This window comes from Anas acuta, chromosome 12 (genome assembly GCF_963932015.1).
Source record: "Anas acuta chromosome 12, bAnaAcu1.1, whole genome shotgun sequence".
Taxonomy (NCBI): domain Eukaryota; kingdom Metazoa; phylum Chordata; class Aves; order Anseriformes; family Anatidae; genus Anas; species Anas acuta.
The window spans coordinates 685,905-705,063 of record NC_088990.1 but is presented as its reverse complement, the minus strand read 5'-3'; the positions used below and the strand labels follow the sequence as shown (position 1 = coordinate 705,063).

Sequence of the window (19,159 nt, the reverse complement as noted above, 5' to 3'; positions counted from 1 at the left end):
GGCCTTTTTGTGTTCGTTTGTTTGTTTTGCAACCACGTTCAATCCATGTTCATGATCAGAAAGCAACGCTTCCGCTGTTAGCGCAGCATCTCGTGCTGCACGTGACCGTGCTCATTAATTAACACAGCTGTTAACGAGGGGGAAGGTGGAGGTGGTCTTTATTCGTCCCGGTAGCAGGCAGCAGCGGGGGCAGCGGCAGCACGACACAACGCACAATGCCCTCTGCTGGCGAAAGGGCTTCTCACAGGAGCGTTTAAGTTTTTACAATAAAGTTTTTACTTCATTGATTGATTGACAAAAGAAAATCATCCCTTCCTTCACTGCTTTCCTTAAAATAGCCTCACTTGGTCGTCCTTTACAAAAATACTGAAAACGTTAAATGAGCACATATAAAACTTAAAAATCACAGCACTCGTCTTTCTCTAGAGAAAGGAAAAATCGCCTTCAGAGAAAAAAAAAAGAAAAGTCCCTAAAAAAGTTGCATCGGCTGACTGAGAAATGAGTGGCTCAGGGAAGGGCTGGGGTTGTGGCACGGCACCCTGACATCGGGGGCTGCCTGGCATTTGTGCCTCGTGTGCTCCTGGATCTGTCCCCCTTCAGCACGGGGAGCCCGGCACACGCCACCAGCAGCCGGGGGTTCTGGCTGTGAGGGCAGGAGTACACCTGGTTTGGGTTAAGGACAGCGGGCACGGATCTGCCTACCACAGGAAGCTTTGTGCAAGCACAGGAATCTACCTGCACCTAACAAATATCAGCAGACTTCTTTCTTCTTCTTGCTTTCTTGATTCTAGCATTTAGAAATTCACACGTGATCAATTATTCCTTTCTCTGTATCCACTTTCCCCAGCCTGTGCTCTCCTCTTACACCTGGGGAATAGGGTAAGATGCACAAGCAGCAAGACCACACATATTCTTGCCACGTTCAATTAGGAAATACCTGGAAAGAGAAACAAGCAGGTATGAGTGAGTATTCCCCGCTCCTCCAGCAGCCAGCATGCCTGACACTGACATACGGTGACTGCTGTCGTGTGAGTTCCTTTCTCACACCAATGCAAAGAGCAGATAGGTGTCACAGAGCTGTTATCTCCAGTAGGTCAGCAGGAGATGCCATTCCATTCCCTGTCCCACCGTACTGCGAGCTAGCACCCAACTATAAAGTTTCACTTGCACCTGGAAATACACAAGATCCTGTGGAGCTGGAGTGAACTTGCAGCACAACCTGTTCCTCTTTGGCTGTGTGAGCACAGAAGAGGCACTGCACCACCACACAGCTCCCGCAGCAGCCAGGTGCATCAACTGCACAGCGGCGCTCCCAGATGCTGATCTGAGGGCCTGGCCTAACCAGTCACCCCAGACCAGTTTTTAGAACCAGCTCTCACTCCCAAGGCTCGGATGATTTACCTGCCTTTTCACAGATTATGAAACAGCTGTGAAATTTCAGCCTGAGTGCATCAGGGTGACCTGGCAGGTGGAATCCCATGCACGTGACATTCTTTTACCAGATACTGGGACCTCCTTACCCATCCATGCCCCACAGAGGGCCCCAAGAGTTCTTAACGATCCAGTAAGGAGTCCCATTTTCTTCTCCATACCCAACAGCTAGGACAGCATGGTTCACCTTGTCGGGAGTGTGCTCACATCGTGGGCTGCAAAAGAAAAATCATGCAGACTTTTTTACATAAAACAATAGCATGTAGTTAATCATGGGTTAGACAGCAATTTTGACAGCACTTAAACTACAAAAAGAACTAATGGATACTCTGAACTTCCAACTGTGACGAGTAGGGAGGAATCACAAGAAAAGGAGATACAGCTCTGTTTTCTCACTCAGAAATTATTACTGGCTGTATGAGAGACCAGGCTGTTAGGCTATATGGACCTTTGATCCTAGCACCTGGTCTGGCCTTTTGTTCTGAATTAACATCAACACTGTCACAGAAGAACAACCTACAACACACACACAAAAAAAAAAAAAAAAAAAAAAAGCAAAAGAATTTTTCCAACAAAAAACAGAAGTTCTTAGTGCATTTCACACGCTGCACAAGCACCAGTGAGCTCCTCGATCTCACTACACATTTTCTTGTATTTCCTTTGCACTTCCTGTTTTTAAATTGAACTCAATAAAAGTTGCTGACTTGCCATAAAGACAACACAAGCTACATGCTCCCATCTCCACAAATGCTGTTTTTACGCAATTTCAAATTGCAGATCACTAAAAGATCAACAACCACCACTACAGATTTACTCTTTTTGAATCTGTTAACAGTTGGTCTGTGGAGCATAGGCTGAAACCCCTGGGACACCAATTATTCTATACACTTTGACTTTAAATCTACCTGAGACATGGTAACTTTACTTGATGTGTTCCTTAAACTGGAGTCCTATTACAAAGTATCTTGACTGTCTCCCTGCTTTCACACCCTAGGTCTGCCTGTTGCTGGCAGTCAACTTTTTAAAGTAAACACTTACTGTGTTTATTGCAACAGCAAAGCCACTTGGATTCACGACACTGCCTACTCTTTCCCTTGCAGCTCCCTGGGGCAGATCACTCACACTTAGACTCTTCGTTTAATTTTCCCTGCAGTTCTACGTGACTGGGGATTCATTACCCTAAAGCGTTTTTCTAATTCTCTCCAAACATGCACTCTTCCCATTTCTTGCCTAACAGAAATCTACCCTGTCCCCATCAGCTTCTGAAGTGTACTAACCAGCCCTTTCAGTAGCTTTTTGCCTTTGCTATAGACCTGTGTTTCAAACACAGCCTGGCCTTGAGGCTGGATGGGCTCCCAGGACTAAACTGTCTGCAAGCACACTGTTCCCTCTTCCTCATGCTGCTTCCCCTGGGAAATCAGCATTTTAAGGCTCAATTTGCTTGTATTTCCAATTTTCTGTTTAAAAGGAAATGCAAGAATACAGTCCACTCCCTGTGTCCAGTGCCACAAATTAGGAGAAATGGCAATGTGAGTGATTCCAGCCCCTCTTCCCTCTCACCCTCCAGGCTCAGAAACACTCACTTTGAATAGACTCCTTTTCTGTAGTGCATGAAGTTACTTGTCACCTCAAACGCAAAGCTCACCGGGTTGTACTTCCCCACCGCTTCCACCATGCCAGCCTCATCGTACTGCAAGAAGAGGATCCCAGGGTCATTTATGTCCTGGTTACACTGGGACCGGTCACGATGCCCCGGACCAGCAGTCAGGGCACAGTGGCCATTCCTGGCTTTCTGCTCATGGGCAGAAATGTGCCTCTCATGGGCACTGAAACACAAGAACCAAGAGTTTATTATTTTCTGGAGTCACACCCACTGTGGAAACAAGGCAAAGGCCCTAGCACCTGTATGTGGCTGCAGCACTCCACTGGTGCCACCTTCAGAAAAGGGAGCAGCAGGACTTTTAGGGGACTTTTAGTAGCCTGCACAGGTGCAGTCAGGATGCAAATTCTTCCTGCCAAGCAACACAAGCCCATGGAGGGCAGCTTTCAGAGGCAGCCACCACTGCCACGCTGCCCAGCCCTGTTCAGAAGCCTCCCTGCAGGCACTGGAGCTGGTCGCACGCTTTATGGGTGCCAGAGCTCACTGCAGCCTGGTGGGTGCGTGCCCTGCTGAGGGAAGGTGGGTGCAGACACCCTGCGAGCTGGGGACAAGGTGAGCCGGCCCTGTATGGGGTCAGCCAGGCCCCGTACACCCTGCAGGGAGCAGCATGCCTCAGGGCAGCCGAGCGCTTTCCAGGTCAGGCCTGGCACAGCATGAATGAACACCCTGAAGTTTGGAAACATCTCCCTCAGGGACTTACCTGCGTGATGTTGATAACATCTTTGACGAACGCAATGGCCTTGTCTGGCTGGAACTTGCACGTGCCGTTCTGTGCAGACAGAAAGCGGTCAGTGCCACAGCCCCTTCTGCACCCCCCGCTGCAGACACGTGCCCCAGCTGCCCGGCAGTACCTCAGCCCGGTACGGGTAGGCGTCCTCCCCCATCAGCCCTTTGTTATACATTATGTATTCGAAAGCTTGGCTTGGCAGGCCCCTGCAAAACAACACAGCCAGCATGCAGATTAATTAGGACAGCAACGCGGCAGCTTCTGCAGAGCACACCAGAAACCTTCCTGCACCTCCCTACAGACACGGAGAGGGAGCGAGGGAAGGGCAGCATACACCCCACACCCTCTGAGGTGCAGATTCTGGTCTGTTCCTACAGCACCTCCCCACCTGGGAGCCCCAAACCAGTCCGTCCCACTGCTGGGCACAGTCCTACACGTGGGCCTGCACAGACACCCAACACCTCCTTCTCAGGGCTCCCTGGGGACAATGCCAACACAGGAGCCCCAAGACACGAGGCCACCAGGCCAAGGCCACACTGCTAACCCCGCTAACCGAGCTCCACCACAGGGGGACTTTGGCCTCTCCTCCTGTGAGGAGGTTTTCTGTGACCTGTGCCCAGCCTGCAGCCACGATCTGCAGCTCCCAGGGCCCCAGGACACAGCCTGGGGTGGGCAGGAGCCCCCTGAGCCCCCCTGCCTGGGGGGCACACGTGGGGATGGAAGGAAAGGGGAGCATGACCAGGGTGTGCTTGCAACAATGAGTCACGTAAAAGAGAAAACACACAAAAGTGGTTTTCTCAGCTCTCTGAGCACTCCTCAGGGACCACTTATCTTACAGGAAAAAAAAAAAAAGATTTCAGAAAGCCCTTTTTTCTGCTTCTAGCAGCACCAGTAGGAATTTACCAGAGGGGAAGCAGAGGTTTCTGTGGGTCCTTACAGCGCCATGAGATATGCGTGACCCATGAGCAATGCAATAGATAAAACTTCCCTTGCTTTCCCTAAGCACGTAAGAGCCTAGCTACACAGCACTCGTGACTGGTATCTGTTAAAAAAAAAACAAGTATCAGAAGAAAAACTAATAAAGAGGAGGAACAACAGAAGTTAGGAAGTGTTGGAGACTTTGCGAAACATTCTAACCTTCAGAGAGGGTGAAATTAAAACAAGAAAATGAAACAAAACAAAACCCCAAACCATTATCCCTGATACATTTCAGCTCAGGGGAAACAACATATCGAAGATTCAAAGAAACAAACATTCCAAGGTCTGGAAGGATCCTAACACCTGAGGAAGGCTGTCAAGCATGGACCACAAGATGCTCATGTTTATTCTTCACTACTTCAGCTTACTTACCCGCTGCAGCCATGGTTGTTAAAAGCCTGAGCGCAATCAACTAACTGCTGCTCCGCCTGCAGACAAGGTTTTTGTGTCAGTGTACGTACAAACAACTGCATTCAGAGCCAGGGAGACGGCACACACTGCACACAACAGGCAAGATCTGGGCGCTGCTCCTATCGAGGCAGCCCCGGTGCGATCCGGAGTCACCCCTCTGGACAGGGTCAGTGCTGCAAGAGGCAGCAGGAGGAGGAAGAGGAGGGGAATGCGGCTCCCTGGGGAAGGCGCCTTCCTTCTCCGGCCTGCTGACACCGCCTGGCCCCCAGGCACTGGCTGAGATCTCGTCCAAAGGTCAAGTTTGTTTTTAACACTAATACCCAGCCCTCGGGTATGTCACTTGAGCGGCTGCTGCCTTTCCGGCCTTCAGAACAGAAAGGCCCCAGGAGCTCAGGAGTGTCCCCCCGTGCTGCTCTCAACGCTCAGCCCCCGTGGCCTCATCCTGCTTGGGGAAAAGCTCTGCCCAAGGCACTCAGACCATGAGCAGGGACAGCGATGGGCACATCCCCAGGGACACAGAGCTCCTGGCTTCGTGCAGCTGCAGGGCTCTGCCCGCCGCAGGGACCCCTCTTACCAGGGAGAGCAGCTTTCCCGTGGCAATCGCGATCGCTGACTCCAGGCACCCCGTGGTAGAAAAGGTCCAGCAGCTCCCGCAGGGGCCCTGTGTTAGGAACAGGGTTGGAACTGGTCTGCAGTGCTCAGCGGGGTCACCAGCCAGGGCACGAGGCACGGCGGGGACTCAGCCTCTGCCCGGGAGGCTGCAGCCTCCTCCTGCCCCAGTCCCAAGGGGGTCCCTGGGCAAAAAAGCCCACAGCAGTGCTCTCCCGCTCCTGCCGCGCTGCCCATCGCTCCCGCTCCTCACCTGGTTTTTCACAGGTGTCACGTAGTTCCCTTTCTTCCTCCAGTCAATGGAGTCTGGATACGGCCCTGAGCTGCTCAGGAAGTTCCCCTTCGTGGCCGAGCAGTTCTAGAAGCGAGCGAGGTGGGAGGGCTGCGGGCTCGGGTCACACAGCCACGGGGTGCTGGCCCTCGGGTGGGCGCGGAGCCCCCCACGGCACAGAGCCCCCCATGGCACGGGCTCCCTATGAACCCACCTGGGGCTCTCTCCACAGGTACATCTTTTTGAACTCCGTGAAGGTCAGATCGGAGAACTGGTTGAGGCCCACTTATATGAAAAAAGGAGGGAGGAGGAATGCTTTATTAACCAACGAAGGGCGCTGAGGGTAGGGGGGCGAGGCCGGGGGCAGGGGCAGCTCCTACTTTCGAAGCTGTGGTTGCCGGCGTTGTGCTCGTCGATGCGCCGCTTGTTGCCCACGAAGACCCGCAGCCGGTGCCCGTACTCTGCCGGCCCGTAGCGCCTCCCGTTCTGCCACGAGGCGCACAAGTGGCAGCGCCCCCCGAGCCGGAGCCGCCCCCCGGGCACCCCCCGAGCCGCCCCTGGCCCGCACGGAGCCGCCCCGGCCCCGCGCCCCCGGGGAGCCGCTCCCGGCCCGGCCCGGCTCGGCTCGGTCCCCGGCGGCAGCGGAGCTTTACCTGCAGCATCCAGGCCTTGAAGAGCTGCTCCTCTGCGGGAGAGAGGACAGCGGCATGGCGGCGGCTCGCCCGGCTCGGCTCGCCCCAGCCCGGCTCATCCCGGCTCACCCCAGCCCGGCACGGCTCGGCTCAGCCCGACTCGCCCCAGCCCGTCCCCGGCCGAGCAGCTCGGGCCCGGCGAGCACCCGGAGCGGCGCAGCGAGCCGTGCTGACCCGAGCCGTGCCGTGCTGACCCGAGTCGTGCCGTGCCGACCCGAGCCGTGCCACCCCGTCCCCTCCCGGTACCTTGCGCTGTGACCGCCGAGGCGGTGGCGGGCGCCAGGAGCGCGGCCAAAGCCAGCAGCACGGGGTAGCCCATCGCCGAGCCGTGCCGAGCCGAGCCGAGCCGAGCCGTGCTGAGCCTCCGCAGGGCGGAGCGGGGCACCCGGGCCCTCCCCGGGGCGGGCCGGACCCGCCGCCGCCGGGCCCCCCCCCCCCCGGGCACTGCTCCCCCTGATCCCCCCCGGAGCCGTGCGGGGCCGGCGTTTGGCCCCGGGTCAGGCTGATAAAAACGGCAGCAGTCCTCGTTCACCCTGAGATAGAATAGATTTATTAGCAAGAGGTAATCAGGAAACATATATTTTTACAAAAATGGAAATATTTTTCCAAACAAGCTGTAAGTTGAAATATTTTAGGGCTTGAAATAGAATTCTCATACCACGAGGTATTGCTTACAGCAAAAGTTTTCTGTCTGTTATAGTGGAGCATGCCTGCCACTTTAAAGTTAAACTGTGTTTATATACTGTACAATGTAAAAAATACATGGTAATATTCACAGAATAAGCACTACATTACTATATTCCTGCTAGAAGGTGGTTAGACAGGATTACAGTATATGTAATAAAAACACTCGGTCATTTTGTCTAATTCTACATCATGTTACTCAGTTGTCACAAGGAATACGGAGCTGTAGCATATCAACAGGAGCTTGCGGGAGCAGAATGCAGCTAAGGGCACGAGGTCCGTTTCCTCTCCCCGCTCGCAGCGGGCTCGGTTCCGCGCAGGAGCCCCCTGGCAGGGGGTGGTGGCACACAGGGAGGGCAGCTTGGTCCGCTGGGGTGGCTCGGACGGGTGGGTGCTGTCCCGCTGCCCTGCAGAGCCGGGGCCACAGCCACGTCCCCCTGCCCTGCAGCCCGGTGCCACGCAGCCGCTCCCCAGGCTGGGCAGGGGAGGCGAGTGCCCGCGCGGCTCCTGTACGTCCCCCCCCGCCCTGCTGTCCCCGGCCCCCTCGAGAAGAGCAAATGACAAAAATTAACATCGTCGAAAAGAAACCGGGACTCCAGCAAAGTGTCAACGCGTGAAACCTCAAACAACGCGGGGAATCCTACGCGAGGGCTACTGCAGCCTAACACCGAGGGGCTGGGTTTGCTCGGAGAAGCACAGAGGTGGGAGTCACTGCAGGGCGCCCGACATGAACAAGGAGCTATGTACAGGGTGCTAGAGCGTGTGTACACGAGCAGCCGCCGGCCGCTCTCCGGCTTCAGGAAGGCAGCTTGGGCTCTATTCGCAGGGACGCTTCGTAAAGGGTCTCCTCATCCATCACGAACGTCTGGTCCAGCAGGTACTGCGTCACCTGGGGACGGGGCAGAGCGTTAGCGCTGTGCTCACCTCCACCCCGCACCTAACGCTGAAATGAGGAACGGGGAGAGGCCGAGAAGGGCCCGTGGTTCCTGCCAACAGACACAGGCACTGCACGTGCTTATCCCACCCCAGGATTGCAAAGTCATCCAGTCCCCACTTGCTCTTCTGCTTTTCTTGCCCAGCCGTCCTCTGCAGGGCTGTGTTATCAGCCACACAGCTCTCTCAGGTTGAGAACACCAAATCCTGATAACGAAGGCCCTCTAACCTTAGCACAGGGAACGCAGGCTCTTGCTGTGGGAATGCTGCTGACAGGGCAGGACATTTGCTCTGGTGTTAGCAGGAAACCTGCTAGCAGCTCCTGGGAGAGTTTCTCCCCAGTGCCATTTTGGGTCCTGGTGCAGCTGGTGCTGGCTGGGGGGGGGCATGGGGTGGGGGGGCTGCGGTCAGCTGGCAGCAAAGCACCTGCCGCAGTTGCACTCGGGGGGGGCAGTTTTCAGTGGGTTTCTCAGGCCTGGGGAGCTTTCACAGACACTTCTCCTTTCCCCAAGCACCAGAGGCCAAGAGGAGGCAGGGATTTGACTGGTGCGTCCCGGTGAGACCCAGCTGCACCAGCCTGGCCCCTCGCGGGTACCAGGCTGTGGGTACCAGGCTGCAGAAGTGAAAATCAGAGCCTGGATCCCAGCTGGTGGTCATGGTCCAGAGGAACATGAGCAGCTCCTGCCACCACCCCAGGAGCCCCCAGCACCCCAGGGGGGGTTTGGTGCCACGGCTGGGGCACGGCACAGGCTCAGCAGATGGCTGCAGGGCAGAGGCACTGCTCCAGGATGGGTCCTGCTGCTTCTGGAGAGCAAGAGCCCTGCAGGCAGCGGAAACCCCGCACCACGACGATGTTTCCTGGGTGGTTCCCTTGTGCAGCAGCAGAGGAAGCACGAGGGTGGCCACAACTTGCCATCTCCTCACACGTGTGGGGTACCGCATGGCAGAGGCCACCAGCGCCAGGCTGTGTGGGTGGGACGGTCTGTAACTCGGCACGGTGACTCCTCCTGGTCTCTAGCCTGGGCTGGGACAGCCCAGCTGCAAGCTGGCTGCTTGGCACAACTTTTGGGGGCCGGGGAGGACACAGAGTGGCTCTGCTCTGTGCAAAGCTGCTGAGGGAAATGGCAGCACCAAGGGAGGGCACAGCCGCTGTGCTGCATCGCACTGTGGTCCCTGCAAGCAAGCAGTGTGTGCGCTTTATCATCACTCCAAGCAGCCCCAGGAGCACCCCAGGGTGCTGGCTGCTAACCGCCCACCCTGCCCACCCTGCAGCCGGCCAAGGCAGCCCTTGGTGCACACATCGCAGGTCCCGTGCTGTTAGCCACATGCTGCGGGTGCACGGGGCGCTGAGCGAGCACAGCCTGGACACGACCCCAGCTCTGCCGAACGCCCACAACGGCAGGAACCACATCGGGAGGAAGGTCAATGCTCAGCCCGTGCTGGGCCTGTTGCATCCAGGCGTGGCGGCTGCCTGAAGCAACGCCTCCCCTGCAGCACCCAGGGGAGCTGCTGCGGCTGCCCTCGGTCCCTGCAGCCCTGCTGAGCCCCTGCAGCACAGCACAGCAGCAGCAGGGAGGCACCAGCCACGCTTCTGCTGCGGCAGCAAACACCAAGGGAGCACCAGATGCAGTCCCACTGCCACTTGTTACTCATTCCTCCTTTCAGCCCCAGGTAAAACACGAGCTCTGGCCAAGTGCCTGCCTGGGAGCCGCTCTCCTGCACAGGGGAACCCCCCCACCAGGGACCCCCTCACCCCCTCGCTGTGCATGGCTCTGCCACTCCAAGCACGGGGAGCACAGAGGTCCCACATCTTCCCCAAAGGAGCTGCCACAGATCCAAGGCTCGGGCGCCGCAGCTCAGGTGGGGCACGAGGAGAGGAGGGAGCGTGCGGCCCTCGTACCTTAGGCTGGTGCTCGATCTTGTAGGAGGTTTGCTGGAACTGGCGGATCTCTCTTATGATGTGGGAAATCTGTCCAGGGAGAGGACAAAGCTGCTGTTAACGGCTCTGCCACCAGCACTGCCACCACGTCCCGGCACCAGCGGGGCAGCGAGCCACCGCCCTGCCCGCATCCTTCCACCCCAGCACACAGCGGGGCCGCCTGGTCCCCTTTGTACCTGTCCAGGACCCAGAGCCACCGGTCCCACAGCCTGGCACCGCGGGGCCACAGCACTCACCATCCTCATTTTGGAGAAGTTCACCAGCCCGTCCTCGGTGTAATTGGGGGTCCCCTCCTCTATGAAGGCCAGGTCGGTCAGGTACATCCCCAGGTAGGGGACACAAGGAGGGTCGCAGCTTCAGGAGCGAATGGGAAACGAACGAGAGAGAAAACGTCCTTACTTGGGGCTTGCCTGGGCTCTGCAGGGGAGGGAGAAGGGTCGGGCCCCGCGGAGGTCAGGGTTTGAAGGGTTCTCTAACGCACAGGGACTCCAGAGCTCATCCCTGCTGCCTCCCTGCAGGCTGAGACCATCAATGAAACCCACCCGGGAGGCCCTTTTGTTCACGCCTTCCCGCACCGCTGCCCACAGGAGCAGCACATTATTTGGGATTGCTCTGCCAGCTGCTGCCCCGTGCCTGCTGGACGGGACTTCCCGTCAGCACGGGCTCTGAAATGAGCTCGTGAGCGAGGTCTGGACCCGAGGTGCCTGCACAAAGCGAGAGCCTCCCCGACGGGGCGCAGCGCTGGGCCAGCCGCGGGGCATCGCCGCCCACACTTACTTCTTCAGCGCCTCCCTCAGGTTCTTGAACCTGCCCTCCGACGACACCAGCTTCTGCAGCTTGTCGATCAGAGCCTTCGTCTGCAAGAGACCCAAGAGTTTGGGGCAGGGTGGGAAGAGACCCCGTCCCCAGGGCCACCCCATGCCGCCCACCCTGCTGCAGCCGCTGCCAGGAGCTGCGAGAGCTGGAAAGCAAAAACCTCCAGCATGTACTAGGGATTGGCAATGCACAGCTCCCCTCCCCTACCTCCCACCTGCTCCTTCTCCAGTGCCTGTCTAAATTTACAGGTTTGGCTTTTTGCAGGAAAAAAAACAACCCACGATGCTTCAGATTCTGAGAGGAGCCCACACAGCAGCTCCGGCAGCCCCTGGGCTCAGTCAGACTCCATACAAGCTATTTCTGTACCAAGTAAACCAACACGGGAATTAATTTTGCTCGTCCATAATTGGTACGAGGAGCCCAAAAAACAGCTTAAAGAAGCGCACACGTGTGCACTGCAACAACCACGCTTCAGAAAAGGCTCCTGGGGCTGCAGGCACATCCAGCCCGACCCGACGGCTCAGCCCCGCGCCGTACCTGCTTGGAGACCTTGAGCCAGGTTTTCTTCAGGCGGAAGATGGCACTGCGGTTGAGGGAGGAGGTGATCTCCAGCACGGCGTTGTAGTTGTGCAGGCAGCGGCAGATGTCCGCCACGGCCACCCACTTCTCGATGGAGCTCACCCGCGCGTTGATCTCCTCGTTGCGCAGGATCTCAGACGCTATCAAGTTACTGACCTTCAGGAGGACAACAGCCCCAGCCCGGAGTCACAAGGGCAGCAGCCTCCCCCCCCCTCAGCCACAAGCTCTCCAGCTTTTTTTACAAGATTTCCCTTTTTTACAAGATTTCACTGCAGCAGCAATGGGCGCAGAGGAGCCCGCACGCCTGTGCCATGAGGCACCCTGTCTGTGGTGTTCCCCAGAGCACCGAGCACCCATCGAGCACAGACGGAGGCAGACAAAACCTGCAGCCCCCAGCCCTGGCCAGCACCGGGGCATGTGTGGCTGTGCTGCTGCTCCTGTCCCTGCCCGCTGGCCGCACTTACGTCGTTGAAGTGTTTTGTGTTTTTCATGATGTAAGGAGTCCTCTCGTTCTTCTCCAGCTTCATCCAGCCTTGCCCAAAGAACTCCCTGAGAAGGACAACGTGCACAGCAAGGCTCCTTCCCCATCATCCCACAGCACCCAGGCCCTACCAGCCCTAGGGGTGGCCGGGACCCCCTGTCTGGGCTCCAGGTGGACCCTGCGGGTGGGGGGGCGCTGACCAGGGGACGGGAGGAGACCCCCCCGGCCACCCGGGACACTTACTCGTACGGGATCTTCTTGAAGACGAGGTGATCGAGCAGCGTCAGCTGCTCCGCTATTTCCAGAGCCGAGTGGTTTTCAAAAGGCTCTGCTTTGACCCCCTCGGCCTAAACAGCAAAGGTGACAATTAGGGCTAATTTGTTAAGGCTTTTCACAACTCACAGACATGAAATAAGGCCAAAGGCATCTCCAGCACCAAGACATGCACCAAGCAGCCAGGAGGGAGCTCACGGGGCAGGGTCCCCACGTCCCACCAGCACTGGGATCTGCTGGCTTCATGCAGACCGGGGAGCTTTAACCCCGTTACCACCCGTGCACATGTGTGAACACCAAATTAACTCATCTCAACTGCAGTAATTAGGTGTCAGCTCCGGAACGGGCCCCGGCACGCTGATTTCTGTAACCGCTGCCTTTCTGCTCCACGTCTGTTTAATTAATAAAGCACCAGGGAGTCCCAGCTGGAGCAGCACCGCTCCACAAACATCCATGGGGTCAGCAGAGCGAGGACCCGGAGCTGCTTGGGGTGGCTTTTCCAGGGGGTGTCCATAAAAGCAGCACGAACAGGGACGTCCTGGTCCCCTGGCTGCAGCTGCCCAGGTGCCCGCAGCCACCACCCAAACTGGGGGGGCTGGGGCCCAGCCACAACTTCTGCCCCCAGACCCTGCACAGGGCCCTCAGGCAGGGACTTGGCTGTGCTTTGGCACTAACACCTCAAATCCCTGCCCTGCCTGCAGGTCGCTGCTTTTCCTGGGTGTTTTCCTTAAAGCTGGGCTCCTCGGAAGGAGAGGCAGCCTGAAAACCTGGCTTTGTTTGTGCTCTCCCCTTCAAAGGCAGTTTGCAGCACCAGTGACTGCAGACAAAAGCCTAAAAAACCCTGCAGGGACTCAAAAACTCCAGAAACCAGGAGGCAGATCCGAAGGCACTGTTATTTCAGGTGCACCAGGCCGATTTGAAGTGGCTCTTGGTTTTTGCCTGGGAACCGGCTTTGTTTTTGCTAAACACAGAGAAGTGGCAGCCGTGCTGCAGCCACCCTGAGGTGTGTAAGCTCACTGCACGCTCCCTGGGCTCTGCTCGCAGGAGCAGCTCTGTGCCGGAGCCAGCTGTGCTAACACTCATTGCTTTGAGCCCACACACAGGACGAGGACACGGAGACACCGGGAGCCACGGAGTTCTCCTGCGCCCCTCGGGCGGACACGTCCATGTGTCTCTGCATTGGTGCTGCTGGGGGTGCAGACAGACAGACGTGGCTGGGGCAGGATCAGAGCTGCCAGCACCAGCAGCAGACCAAGCTGTGCTCACTGCTGGCCTTGTCCTTAAACCTGTCCCTGCGCTGTGACACCCTGACAGCGGCCCTGGAGAGCTGCTCCCTGCCAGGCCGGGTGTGCACAGGTCCCGGGGGGCAGGAGGAGCCCTGCAAGGCCCTGTGCAGCCTCTGTCCGTCCAGCTGTCTGTCCAGCTGTCCGTCCAGCTGTCTGTCCAGCCGCAGCAACAGGACCTCCTCAGGGCTGCTGTGCCGCCTCCTGCCCAGCACCTTGTCAAGCAACCAGAGGGAGCGAGGAGGGGGGAGGCACTCACCATCTGCACCACCTCCTCCAGGGTTATCTGGTTGTCTCCGGGATCCTCCTGCGTCAGAGTCCTGCAGCACAAAAAGGCAGCACTGCCTCAGCTGGGGAAGCCACGGCGTGCCCTCGTGTTCATGGGCTTTCACAGGAACTTGGTGTTAAGCACCAGTGAGAGGCACAAGGGGTGGAGGTGGCATGCCCTGCTTGTGGCCCCCGCGCTCCCATTGCTGCTGGGATGCGCAGGGACGCAGAGAGCCTTTCCTCTTTGCAGGCACCTCCTGAACCCTGTGCTAGGGTTTCATGCCTGCTTTTATCCTGGGTGAGAGCTGAAAGCAGCTGCCGAGAGCCTGGCACAGCACCCAGGAAAAGCAAACGGCACCAAGGGCCCTTTACCTTATAATGTTGGCCGCCGCTTTCCTCTCCTGGGTCAGGAGCTCGGGATCGTGAATAACTTCCTCCAGAAAGCTAATCACTCTGAACTTCAGCTCCTCGTTGGTTTCAAAGTCCTGCCAAAACAGGCACAGTTACAAGTTTAATCACTTGTACTCGCATTGTAGCTCTCCTCGCTGCCTGCCTAAAGCCTGGCTTTAATCCCCGCGCTACCCACAGAGGGGGCACAACGGGGCCGGCTGCTCCCACCCCGCAGCGCCGTGGCCAACACCCTGGGGAAAACCAGCAGGAAATGCTCTGGGCTCATTCTGTAATTTGCATTGGCATCTCCTGCACTGGGAGAAACCCGTGGCCCTTCCCAGTAACAACTGGGGGGTGCCTGCGCCCAGTGCCCCTCCCCAGCCAGCTGTGCCCCAGCCCGGAGAAATAGGCAGCAGAGGGGGACAAGGGACAGCAGGGGAAGCCCTGGGCTCTGACCCTGATCACATCCTGCAGCCTCTGTGCAGGAATCAAACCCAGCTAACACATTTCCAGCAGCACCATGCTGTGGTATCCAGCAGGAGGATACCAGCAGGTCCCACCCCTCCTCCTGTGCACACCAAATATGCAAACGCTGCAATCAAACCACCTCGTCCTTTGTGCCATGCACGAGAAGCTCCAGCTCCCCTGCTTGGCAGCTTTCATCTCCTCCCCATGTCCACTCATTTGCTTAATTAAAAAAAAAGGCAAATTGCCTTTCCAGCTGGAGCCTGGCTGAGCCCACAGGAATGCAGCCAAACCCATGCCAGCGCTGAGCGACCCCAAAGAGCGCTCCAAGGCCCCTGAGCTGCCCAGCCCCTGCGCCCTGTGGGAGCTCCCCGAGTGTGGGACCCCCCAGTGCCCATCCCAGCACCCCCCCCCACCTGTGAGTGTTTGGAGACCCAGTGCCGCAGCACGTTGAGGACCCTGTTGGTGGCCGCTCTCCGGATCACAAACTCCTTGTCCCCATTCCGCTGGTCGGTCGGGAAGCCTGCAAGGATGGCCCCTCATTTAGCACAGCCACAGCTCCGCCAGGGATGGCTCAGGGCTATCTGCAGGACGGCTGGGAGGCAAAGCCCCAGCGCTCCCAGCACCATGAGGATACAGGAGCCAGCAAGGCTCAGGGCAGGGGGTGCCTGGGGCCGTGCGTGCAGCCAGCTGTGGGTGCAGAAGCTCTGGCTGCTCACACGGTGCTGACCCCAGAGCCAGACACCACGGAGATGGGCACCCACAGGGCTTGTCCCCGCAGCGGGGCAGCCCGGGGCCGTGTACCTGCGCTGGCGAGGGACATCCTCCGGTACTTCTCCTTGGTGGGCGTCCCCTCGTTGGCCCCCGCCGTGGCTATGGCGAAGGCGGAGGCGGCGGACAGGGCGCTGCGGGTGCTGTCGAGCTCCCGGCAGGACGGCATCACCACGCCGTTGTTGTAGGAAAACAAGGAGAAGTCTGGGGGGACACAGCAGCACTCAGCCACGGCAGCAGCCCCAGGCAGTCCCCTCCCCGCAGCGCCCCGTCCCCGTGCCGAGCCCCCTGCCCTCACCAGCCTGCATCTTGCCCAGGGGGTGGGCGGCTCTGGGCACTGAGGTTTCATCCAGCACAGCTCTAAGAGAGGTTAAACCCGCAGGGTGCTGTAGGTAACATTCAGGTAGCTACAGGGGAGAACCTCTAAGATCAGTGCTTGGTGCCACATCGGGCTCATGTTTTCGCAGTGTAACTCACTCCTAAAACGCCAGATCAGCACAGAGATGGGGGAGAGGGAACAGGAGACCCAGTAAGGAGCACAGATGCAGACCAGCTCTGCGATCTGGGCCAGGGACTTTGGCATTTCCCCGTTCCCTTGCAGCAAACTAAAGGGTGGAGCCCTGCTCCTTTCTGCATCTGCCTTAGGTTTGTGCCTGCATCTTTCAGCAGTTCTGTAGGGCAGGCTCGAAGGCAGAGGGCAGCTGCCAACGGCCCATGAGCTGGACACGCACGGCTCCCTCGTTACCTGATGAGTTTTTGCACTTGATGGACTTCGGAGTAGTCGGAGACTTTGTGGGGGAAGTTTCAGCCTCTGCCTCGTCGCTCTGGTTGGGGTCAGTGTCGGACTCCTCCCTGACAGACACGTCTGAACCTGGGAGAAGCAGGGGGCACAGCATGAGCACTGCTGGAAACGCACGTGGTGCAGCCCCAAATCTTCCAGGCTTTCCCCACAGACCCGGCTGCTCCTTCCAGAGGGACATGGAGGGCGCTTGGCCAGCAGCCTGGGTCAGGACGATGTCGAGGCACAGACATTGCAGCCCGGGGGCTGCAGCCTTTTCCCATTCCCATTAAGGACGGGGGGCATCTCGTACAGGATGGGGGCACTGCTCACAGTGCCACAGCCGTGCGCCCCCACCCCTGCCTGCACCAGCCCACGGGGACTCACTCTGCTTGCTCGGCAGCGATTCCTCCTGCTTTTCTGAGGCTGCTTCTCCTTCGTCGGGGATTTTGTTGGGATAGTTACTGGACACGTACAGTTTGTTTATGTCCAGAGTGGTCTTGCTGAACGGAGCCATGGACGAGTACATGCTTGCATAGCCGTTGGAGGAGCAGCTGAGCGCAGCCAGGTCCAGCGCCTTCCCCCCCGTGATGATGGGGATGTTGAGGGAGAGCTTCCTGCGCCGGCTGGGGGACGAGGACTTGGTGATGGAGAGGGGGGGCGGCGAGGAGAACTTGCGGTTGGCCCTGGGGGACTTGGGGGGCTCGCCGTAGAGCAGCTTGTTGTTCTGGCTGTTGGCAAACAGGAGCTCCAGGGACCTGGGCAGAGGGAGGGGGAGAAGGGCGAGCTGGCACCCGCTCTGCGGTGGTGGTGGTGGCTCCAGGGCCACTCAGCAGTGCTGGCTCTGGGGGGGCTGCAAGCCCCAGTGGGGGCAGCCCCAGGGCACGGCCCCACAGGGTGAGCCCCTGCTGTCCACTCCTGCTCCAAGGCAGGGCATGGGCAGGGTTTACCAACGGGGTGAGATGACCACCGGGCAGCCCCAGAGCCCAGAAAACCAGAGGATGGACTGGGGACAAAGAAAGGCACCACGGGGGGCGCAGCCTCCCCCCACCATGCACCCTGCAGGCCCTTAAGGGGCAGAAACCATCCCGCCACGGGGCCTCACCGGGCAGGGATGGCGCTGATCGGCTTCTTGTAGATCGTGATGAGCTTGTCGAGGACGACCAGGGCGGTGGTGAAGACGCGGTAGGAATGCAGGAATGTGTTCAGAAAGTCAATGCTCAGGAACCGCAGGTCCGTCAGCCTCTCCAGGAGCCGTTCCACGCTCGCATAGCGGATCTGGAGGACCTTGCAGGAATTCATCGTTTTACTGAACCTAATGTCAACATCATCACAATACAAGCTGGCATCAGACCTGCAGAGAAACAAGATATCTGTGGTTCCAGCCTGGGACGAAACCAAGGGCTGCTGAGCGAGAGCAGCTGCACCTGAGACGTGTGGGGCCACGGAAAAGGGGTGGGGGCTCCTCGGTGGGAAGGAGCCTCGCGCACATGGGGGTGCCATGGGAACGCTCCCGGGGAAAAATGGGAATTCAGCCCCCCAAAGTGGGTGGAAATACTGCACAGTGCTCAGCAGGCAGATGGAAAGGGTCGGTATCTGCCGGGCCATAATAATGCCTCCTGAGCCTCGCCCAGCACCGGTCCTTGCAGCAACGCAGACTGGGGGCAGCAGCAGGGCCGCACACCTCTCCCACCTGCTGCATGGTGATTTGGGCAGTACCGGGGCGCTCAGCCGCGGGGGGAGCTGTGCTGGAACGGGGCAGGGCAGCGGCCCTGCAGCACCCGGCCGTGCCCAGCTCTGGCAGCACTCACTTGATCATCTGGGGAACGGTGACCTTGGAGTTCTCCTCGAAGGCGTTCATCATCAGGCCGTTGCAGCGGATGTTGTCCACGCACTGCAAGTGGCACGGGTGGGACGTGTCACTTGCCCCACTCCCCTGCTAGGCATCCCCCCGAGCTCTGCGAGGCCCCGGCTGGCACAGCGTGCTGCCAGGCACTGGGCACCGCAGCAGACCCCAGAAACCTGCGCTCCCCCCTCACCGCCCCCACTGAGCTCCTCGCTCAGGGGCTTGGCGGCTCGGTCCTACCTGGCTGATGTCACTGGTCCAGGCAGCCTTCTCCTGCCTGGACGATGCCACGAGGATGACTGTGAAAGATGAGGCATCTTTTGGCTCCACCACAATTTTGAAGTCGAGGTGGTCGATGTCTTGCCCTGATGCTTTTGCTTTGGAATAGGAAAAAACAAACACAGCGCTTTCAGGAAGGGTTCTCCACCCCCTTCTCCCCAGTATACGCTTTATTAAGGCTTTAAGGAGCTCGATGCATTTTGAGGGTTGTCTGGGGTGAGGACACGATGGGTTCCTGAGAAAGGCTCTGTGTTTGCCAGCTCAAGTCTGCACGCTACCAGCACAGCGTGGCCTCGTGTTCGGGCCCCGTGCTGTGTGCCAGGGGAGAGTCTGGCTCCAGCTGAGGGTTGGAAAACCTGTAATGAGGACAGGAGAAAGGGACCTGTGCTCTTCTGCAACTGATCTGTAATTAAGCAGGCACAGCTGAGTGTCCAGCATCTTTCCCTTTTGCACTGAGCTGTGTGGTGCTCGCTGCCTGCCTGGGAAGGATTATTTGCATACGTGTGCATCTGTCTGGTACACGGTAACTAATTTACTTAATTACATTCAGCCAGGAGATTATGACTTCCTTGACTCTATTCAGGGCCTGAACCTGC

The 19,159-nt window shown here is 58.2% G+C and overlaps 2 protein-coding genes across 6 annotated transcripts in view; both read right to left on the bottom strand.

The window, feature by feature from the left end:
* Nucleotides 1-165: 165 nt before the first annotated feature.
* Nucleotides 166-7,182, bottom strand: CTSH (cathepsin H). The gene is made up of 12 exons (XM_068696119.1): nt 7,026-7,182; nt 6,741-6,772; nt 6,468-6,573; nt 6,302-6,372; nt 6,070-6,174; nt 5,782-5,868; nt 5,169-5,224; nt 3,943-4,024; nt 3,792-3,860; nt 3,015-3,121; nt 1,521-1,646; nt 166-937 (listed from the first exon to the last, which is right to left on the bottom strand). The coding sequence occupies exons 1-12, from the start codon at nt 7,096-7,098 to the stop codon at nt 862-864; spliced, it is 990 nt and encodes a 329-aa protein (XP_068552220.1). The 5' UTR covers nt 7,099-7,182; the 3' UTR covers nt 166-861.
* A 124-nt stretch (nt 7,183-7,306) lies between these two features.
* The window catches only part of RASGRF1 (Ras protein specific guanine nucleotide releasing factor 1), an 80,196-nt gene continuing 68,343 nt past the window's right edge, over nt 7,307-19,159 (bottom strand). For 4 of the 5 annotated variants that reach the window (XM_068696065.1, XM_068696063.1, XM_068696060.1 and 1 more), the window contains 16 exons: nt 18,525-18,661; nt 18,250-18,332; nt 17,544-17,792; nt 16,826-17,196; nt 16,406-16,531; nt 15,694-15,864; nt 15,306-15,412; nt 14,407-14,519; nt 14,027-14,087; nt 12,455-12,558; nt 12,195-12,279; nt 11,689-11,886; nt 11,113-11,192; nt 10,572-10,689; nt 10,297-10,365; nt 7,307-8,352 (listed from right to left, as the gene is read on the bottom strand). In XM_068696065.1, the coding sequence (XP_068552166.1) occupies nt 8,260-8,352; nt 10,297-10,365; nt 10,572-10,689; nt 11,113-11,192; nt 11,689-11,886; nt 12,195-12,279; nt 12,455-12,558; nt 14,027-14,087; nt 14,407-14,519; nt 15,306-15,412; nt 15,694-15,864; nt 16,406-16,531; nt 16,826-17,196; nt 17,544-17,792; nt 18,250-18,332; nt 18,525-18,661 (2,165 nt within the window). In that variant the 3' untranslated portion in view covers nt 7,307-8,259. The remainder of the gene's footprint in view (nt 8,353-10,296; nt 10,366-10,571; nt 10,690-11,112; nt 11,193-11,688; nt 11,887-12,194; nt 12,280-12,454; nt 12,559-14,026; nt 14,088-14,406; nt 14,520-15,305; nt 15,413-15,693; nt 15,865-16,405; nt 16,532-16,825; nt 17,197-17,543; nt 17,793-18,249; nt 18,333-18,524; nt 18,662-19,159) is intronic. The other variant, XM_068696062.1, reaches the window with a different exon arrangement.

Bases quoted from the DNA above. Each gene is read 5' to 3' on its own strand.
- CTSH (XM_068696119.1), bottom strand. From the start codon at position 7,098: ATGGGCTACCCCGTGCTGCTGGCTTTGGCCGCGCTCCTGGCGCCCGCC. The intron at 5,225-5,781 runs GTAAGAGGGGTC...CCTTGTCTGCAG, and splicing joins CGGGAAAGCTGCTCTCCCTG to GCGGAGCAGCAGTTAGTTGA. The intron at 3,122-3,791 runs GTAAGTCCCTGA...CTCTTCTTGCAG, and splicing joins ATGTTATCAACATCACGCAG to TACGATGAGGCTGGCATGGT.